Source organism: Puntigrus tetrazona, chromosome 3 (assembly GCF_018831695.1).
Source record: "Puntigrus tetrazona isolate hp1 chromosome 3, ASM1883169v1, whole genome shotgun sequence".
NCBI lineage: Eukaryota > Metazoa > Chordata > Actinopteri > Cypriniformes > Cyprinidae > Puntigrus > Puntigrus tetrazona.
The window spans coordinates 4526190-4534349 of record NC_056701.1 but is presented as its reverse complement, the minus strand read 5'-3'; the positions used below and the strand labels follow the sequence as shown (position 1 = coordinate 4534349).

Sequence of the window (8160 nt, the reverse complement as noted above, 5' to 3'; positions counted from 1 at the left end):
TTATATTGGAAGAATATATATGCACACACACACACACACACACACACACACACACACACACACATACATGTTCCTTTAAATATTATTCACAACATGGGAACTGCACAGAATAAATTGGAATATAAATAATTTTGTTATCAATTACTACTTTTTCTGAATAAAATAATTCGTGTAGAATTATTTTTTTTCATTTGAAAAAGACACAAAGTAATTCCAAAGACATAAATTAATAGTAAAACTAATAACATAATGGGTTACAGAAAAAAAATACGTGATTTCACAAGTATTGCATGTATGTCCAATTTTGGATACCATTAGAGGACTGAAAAATTATCTCAGCCATAGGATCCCCTATTTAAAATGAAATATGTTAATAACAAACAAACAAGAATCACTCTGTTTCATTTAACAAAACACAGCTGACAGTATCCCAACAATCATAACAGAGCACAAAACAACAGAACTCAAGATGACTGAAGATGTCCTCCAAGGATAAAAAAACTTTTACTTATTTAAACAAAAACAGTGACTCGTGATTGAGCACACTGTCACCAGTCATATTGTGTTGTTACTGCTCTTGATAATACAAACAAGATACATTTGTATAGTACATACACGTAAAAAAATGTGACAGAAAAAAGTGCAATTAAAACCAATGCTGATAGCTAAACACAGCTTGATGCATTCAGTTCAGATTGCTGATTTTCAAACCATTTGTATTTATAGTAATTTTTTGTTACTAAATGTAAATAAGGTTTCCATTTTTCTTACGTTATGTGTACTAAGTTTGTCAGTTAGTAACTACATGATGCAAAATGATGTATTTTGCATCTTAAAAATGACAAATTTTGTATTTACATCATCAGTTTTGTAAATACATATACTTGGATATCTTGATATTCATAACTAGGAGAAATATCTTGTTTATTTTATATCTAAGTGACATTCTAAATAAATATAAGGTGTTAAAAATTTTTACACTTTAATTGATTTAGTTTACAGCATATCATCATAAAATGTCATAAAATTGTACAGCAAAATGCAAATATACTGAGGTGATAATCTGTGTCTCCAGCATGAGATGCTTCAGTCTGATCCTGCAGTGACCTGTCAGTTTCCTCATATACAGTGATGGTGTGTTTTTACACTGAATCCATCTGTGTTTCTGTGTCTCTGTAGTGTCTGAACTTCAAACTGACTTCTTCTCTGTTCAGCCACTCAAGAACAGGTTCAGGATACCAGCCTTCAGAGTCACACTGCAGATGAAGTCCTCCTGAATCAAAACCATCTACAGTGATCACCGGTGACGCCCAGCAGAGAGACCAAGATGAAGAATATCTGGCAGTATGCATAGCCATATTTTTTTCAGTTTTAGTTCAGTTTTTTTTTAAATCATAAAGGAGCAACATACAGTGGAGACGGTTGTAAAGCCGCTTTGTCATGGATGGAGAGTACCTCAAGGCCCAACATTAGACCACATTTTCACAAGTCTTACATGTTACCTTGTGAGATACATTTTTGCATGTCCTTTTATAAAGTGTAATATAACATTTTAATCAGTATCCATCTGTTTACCATTAGTGTTAGTGTTATGTGTGAAGTAATTCATTCGCCTTGTGTTAATGCAGTTTCAATTTTTGTACAGGCTGCATATGTGGCAAGAGAATTGACAATAAATCATACTTTGAATTTCTTTGACTTTGATATCATTAGTAAACATGGTGTTAGCTATCACCATTATTATTATAATATTCAGCTCTGTGATTTATTTGTGGCCTGACGAAACATACATATGAAATATAATTTGCAAAACTAACGGAATGCACAGTTGGTATATAAATAAATTGATAACTAGTAATTTTGTGTATATATATATATATATATATATATATATATATATATATATATATATATATATATATATATATATATATAATGACACATTATTTCAATACAAAGGTTTCATTTATTACTATAAAGCTGGTTAGACACAATCATTGTATTGTCAGTGCATTGCAAAAATACTATGTAAAATGATGGAGGCCTGATTTGCTTTAGGTTTGTAATTTGGTTGTATCGTGCTTTAATTTATTGCAGTTTATTATTACTGCAGTGTAAAAATGTATGTGCAGAGAGTGCTAATAAATATTATGGATGAGTTAAAATAAGATAAGGTAATCACTACATAATAATTTATAAGTGAACATTATGTTACAATCATCCCAGTCTTCTACACTAAAGCTTCATGTCTAAAATTCATTTCTGCAGTTTGTTTTCATTGGATCTACCTACCTTCAACACTGACATCAACGGTAAAGCACCAGACCAGGATTTGGACTGAATAAAGACTTTAAAATCGCCCTTCATCAGAGACTCAGACTGATGAGAGTTTGAGTGATGCATCTCCTCTCTGTAGTTCTTGACATTCCAGTTCTGTTCTCCCTCTGTAGATAAGCACCTGCCTGCATTGCCGCTTCATGATCCTCACAGAGATGCACTAGTGAGTCTTCAGGTCAGATCTAAACCACTCCACCTCATGTCCTCAACACTGATGCTGGTTTGACTGAACAGGGCAGAATCACATTCTCACCAGCTACGGCAAAACAGGATCAGCTGGACTAACTACTTCATACTGCTCTGTTATAAGAGAAATAAAGAATGCAGGTGTAAAAGTTATATCAATAAAGGGTTACTTTTATCATTTGCTGTTCCAAACTCCGTAAAAGCTTTGTTTGGCCTCTGAAAACAAATGTAAGATATAAAAGAAAGAAACATCCAAATTTAATAGGTAATTTGTCTCCAGTTAGGTATAGATCTGGTGGTGGTTCCAGAAGCGAAAGAAGGTGACCGGTGCCTCCATCTTGTGTTGGGATGCCCTGTGTGACGTCAGACCAGAGTTCAGATCTCTAGCAGCAATGGCATTTCAACGCATAGAATTCCGGGCCTAACATTTACTTTTGTGTTACAGCGAAGAAAAAGGTTTGAAATGACATGCATGACATTCAGGAATGAAACACTATTCCTTTAAATTAGAAGCAGTTTGTTTGATTTACAGATATAGGACCGTTAAAATACAATTAAGAACTGTCACCTAAGCAAAATATCTCCGTGTGATAATCCTCAAAATTCAAACAACTTCTTACACATTTATTATTTATTTAAACATGTTTTCATGTAAAGCAGTATCTGCATAGGTTCAGCTGAGGACTCATTTATCAAATTAAACTACAAAGCACTGCCTCTAATGTCCCTTTGTGGATTTGATTACTTATTACATGGCTCTTTGGAATAATTTGATTCTGATTGGTCAGTCTTGGCATGCAGTAGTCAAATATTTATGAATAATGAATCATCAGTTGGACTATGACCAGCTGACTGTACATTTTGCTTATATAAGTTACTTATTATATCTCCCTTCTCATTATTTAACACATGAACACACACTTGAATACAAATATTTACCTGATCTGAATCAGTAATTCCAATTAATAATCAGGAGTGGTCAAACAAATGAACTTCATCTTGAAGAGCATGGATGCTGCAAAAATTATTATTTTATATATATATATATATATATATATATATATATATATATATATATATATATATATATATATGGTAAATTGAAATGCTTAACCAGAAACATAACCAGATAATCTAAACTCATAAAATCTATACAGACTTGCTTGTTTGTTTCTCAGTTCTTTCATGACTATCTTAACTTCAATGGGACTGCTCCGATCACACAGAGAAGATTCCTGGTTTAGTTTTCACTCTTCATTTCACTGAACATCTTAAGTGATTGCACAGTTCCTCCAACTGTGACTAGTGTCTAGGAGCAGGAGGAGTAACTTTACAGTATTTATAGACCTTGAGGACTTCTGCTGCCCGAAATCAATGTCTCCAGGATTTGTAAAGTTTATAACTGGCATCATGGAGGGGGTGTGATTTAACTTTGAATTAGTTTTACAGGTTTAACTAGTTTAAACAGCTAGTTTATTTGTCTCACAGCTGGATTAGCTGGCTCATTGCACAAACACGAGATACTGTAGAAAAGAAATGTAACAACCTACTGAGGTCATGCATAATTATTATTTTGGGCATAGTGGAAGGGTCTGTTGTCTTTTTCATGTTAATACAGTGGAATTCAAAAAAGTAAAAGAAACAAGCACAGTACACAGTCGCATCGAAATTAGCTTTTTGTCACAGATATTCTTATTATAATAATTTCACAAAAAGCTTGTGATTACATTGCACATGGATTGTTGGCTAAATGTCAGACACATTTTCATTATTAATTTTTATGGTGTAGATATGTATGAAATGGCAATACCAGGTTATATGGCCATTTATGAGAGTTTGACTGGGTGTATGTGCTGTAATGAATGAGGGCCTGAGGCGGCGGATCCATTCGCAGGGCTTGGCTGAAGGCAGTTAGGCAGGCGCTAAAACACAGCAAACAGGAGTAAAGAGGTAAGGCGAGCAACAGAATCCAAAAACAGGCAGAGGCCGCGCCAGGCAGCAAACAATCAGCGACGTAGACAGGCAGGGTCGAAAACCAAAGAATCTATACTAAGGACTGCAAGGCTAGGCTGACTAGGAAACGTAAACAACAAACAATCAATGCAACCTGCAGGTGAGGGGCCTGTTTCAGTATTTATAGTCTCCACAACAGGAAGTAGCAGCAGAGAAGTGATCACAGATCATCCAGAGGTAAGGGCTCCTCTGCTGGCTTGGTGACAATAGCACAGTTGAACAAAAATAAGAACGTATTTAACTTTTTAGACGTGTAAACTCATTATAGATGTGGTCAAAATGAGGATGAATGCATAAGGCTTGCTTTTTTGGTTATTTTGTAAAGAAAAGCGTGAGAAAATTTGTAGAATGAGGGACATGAATGCCAAATTCATCTGATGATAGCTTTGTCAGGTCAGTATATGGTTATGCCAAGATAGCAAGTTATATGTAGCCAAAAATCGGGTAGAAATATATCAGTTATTAAATAAATGCTAACATCTGATTGTCTAGATAGAGAAAGATATTGTATGACTCTATTCCAAGCAACAGATATATATATACACACACACACACACATATATATATATATTAGTGCTGTCAATTTATTTAAAAATTTAATCAAGTTAATCACACTGATGGACTGTGATTAATCACGATTAATCGCAAATTTAAAATACAAAAGATTTCCTGTAAAATGTGTTGAACAAAGAAATGTATGTCATACTAGTTTTCTAAGGAAACAGATCAAGTTTTATTATCTCAATACTAATATTTCAATTAACATTTCATTATAATACTATTTCAGAAATGAAAGTCTAGTGTACAAAAATAAACAGTCTCTCACATTCTTCATCCAAAATAAAATGCATAATAAAACTACTTCAAAGATAGACAGATCCTCCAGTTATCATCTTAACAATCAGGTCTATTTTAGAAATTAAGTGTCTGTACAGAGACAAAATGAACAGTCTCTAGAGGCATCTGTGCAACATTCCTCCTTCCTGAACCACTCATGCAACATCCTCTTTCTTCAAATGGTTGCCTGTGACAGACTAATCTTTAGGATGCACCTGAGTGTGCTGAATTCACCAATGTAGTGGACATGTGTCTATGCTGGCATAGGCTCCCTGTACTCTTTCAGACATTTATCTGTGGACAGAGCCTCAACACACGACTCTGACTTGATCCCATCATTAGGAGGCCATATTTTCTCTTTGGTGGCTCTGGCTCCTACTTCCAGGAAGCTCTGTGGAGCAGGTTCTCCATCCTTTCCAGCATAACACTCAGCCACACCTCCCTCTCTGATTTGGGCAAGCACCTGAAGGTCCTTGAACCGGGGTCTAGAGCTGTCGCCATCTTTAACCACCACATTGAGCCTCCTCTTCCGCTTGCTGAGATCTCTTGTGAATGAGCCTCAGCGCACTATGTAGGCAGGGTCACACCAGAAACCTCCATTGTACGCAGGAGATGGTACAGCGCAGGTAGCACCACAGAGCAGGATATACTTTTCACCTCCCAGGAGCTCAGTGATGTACCTACAGTAACATACACAACTGACTAAAATGACTACAGTTTATATTCAGACTTATAATTACTAGTTTTTATTCGTAAAATTGAAGAGGGAAAAATCAAGTACCTGCAAGGTTCCAGCAATGTTTCCAGCTGGCTAATCTGTCGTAATTGAGGTTAGCATCGCTAACTTATGCTTGCTGTGCTAGCGCTGCACTTACTGGATACGACTATTTTACGGCACTTGGCTAAACAAGCACAAATCCAAGGTCCGAAAAGCCATGGCGATAAATCTTTGTATAATGTGCTGCTAATAATCAACGTTTGGTTCGGTAACGGATGTTGTAAACACATGCGTGACGCGTGACGTTACCCTGATCATAATAATAATAGATAAACTATCCGCGCTGCGATGATGGCAGCAGTTCGTCAAACTTAATAAACGATTAATTTGGTAAGAAAAAATAGTAACGTTAATTTTTTTAATTAATCGCATGCGTTAACGCGTTAACGTTGGATAGCCCTAATATATATATATATATATATATATATATATATATATATATATATATTACATATATAATGCATACATTATGTATCTAGTGATGTTCCTTTCTTATATATAAATAAATAAATTAGATAGTTTTATGTTTCAATTATAATTCAAAAACTAAATTATCAACTGTACAAAAATTTAGCTACAAGTCAATAGAAAATTTAGAGTTGTGAGGGCTAATTTTATATATTTTTAATGGTCTTAAAATGCATTTCTCCTTGTTTTGAAACACTAATTCAAGTTTGTGTGCTTTTAAATTATGCTGTTGCAAACGCCTGTGTAAATCCATCTTTACTATCTCTACTTGAAATTTTTGGTGATATGGACCCAAGTCCACAGTTCAAGTCATTGGTATCCACAACAACAATGACTTACAAGGGCTTTAGGGATTTGCCAAGAAGCCCAAAAGAGAATCGCCTCTTATAAGCGGAACTGTTGTTTTGTTTTAAAGCAGCAGTCGGGGTTTGGGTGTCTTGCTCAAGGGTCTTCAAGTCAGCTTTAGCGAGAAGCACCTGTTCAAGGGCCAACAGAGACCTGAAAACTGCAACCTTGGAACAGACTTCAACCATTGTAGGCCTTATAACAAGCAAAGGGAATGGAAATGTGCTGCTTCCACTGATGAAGTGGTTATTCTGACCATTACAGAGTGAGCACAAACCAATGAAACAACATAATTAAAAGAACACAAAATATGTAAAACAAAACAAACACAATACAAATAATTCCATAAAAAAACAGTAAGTCACATGGGTTTGGAACAAATATGAAGGTGACAGGCACATGACAGATTCTTTTTATTTTAGGAGAACTTATTCCTTTGGGGAAGTGGCTGAACTGAGAAATCCAATTTCCCTTGAGCTTTCTTTAATACATATGTCAGTCAACAAAACCCTGTCTCGTTAGGGGTTTAAAAACTGATGTGCAAATACAGGATTAATTGGCCAATAATAAACTGTTATAGATATCAATAAATATTCTATTTTTCTCAATGCTTGGAATTTTTAAAATGAACGGGAAATCAGTTTGTCAGCCGGACATTTGTTGGGGCCGTCAGTGCTGTATACGGTGTTAAAACAATCGTGAGATTACTAGAGTCTACGTGTTGTGCCACCTGGTCACCTTCATAATTACTGCCTTACATTAGCTTCAGACTGCGCCCAGTGAAATATAGTTGGTTTTGTTAACCTTCATTTAGTTTGATTAATTTTAAACAAGATTATGTGATGCAGGCTTTTCAGAGAGACCAAAAGAAGATGATGAAGTTCGATTATTTTAACAAGCAAAACGGTTAACCAATCACAGCAGGAGTCTGAATGAGCTCCGCCAACAAAACAGACTAAGCAGAGTAGACAGAAAATAGTCCATCACTTCTAAATTATAGAAATTCCTCTCTCTTCTATATATATATATATATATAATATAATATATATAATATATATATATAATATAATATATAATATATATATATAATATAATATATATAATATATATATAATATAATATATATATATATATATATATTATAATATATATAATATATATATATATAATATAATATATATAATATATATATAATA

At 34.4% G+C, this 8160-nt stretch overlaps 1 protein-coding gene across 1 annotated transcript in view; it reads right to left on the bottom strand.

Annotated features, from left to right (window-relative positions):
• Positions 1 to 1009: 1009 nt before the first annotated feature.
• Positions 1010 to 8160, bottom strand: part of LOC122333567 (butyrophilin subfamily 3 member A2-like) — a 31289-nt gene continuing 24138 nt past the window's right edge. Inside the window, 3 exon segments of the mRNA XM_043231260.1 lie at positions 1010 to 1140; positions 1143 to 1208; positions 1211 to 1306. Coding sequence (XP_043087195.1) covers positions 1010 to 1140; positions 1143 to 1208; positions 1211 to 1306 — 293 coding nt within the window.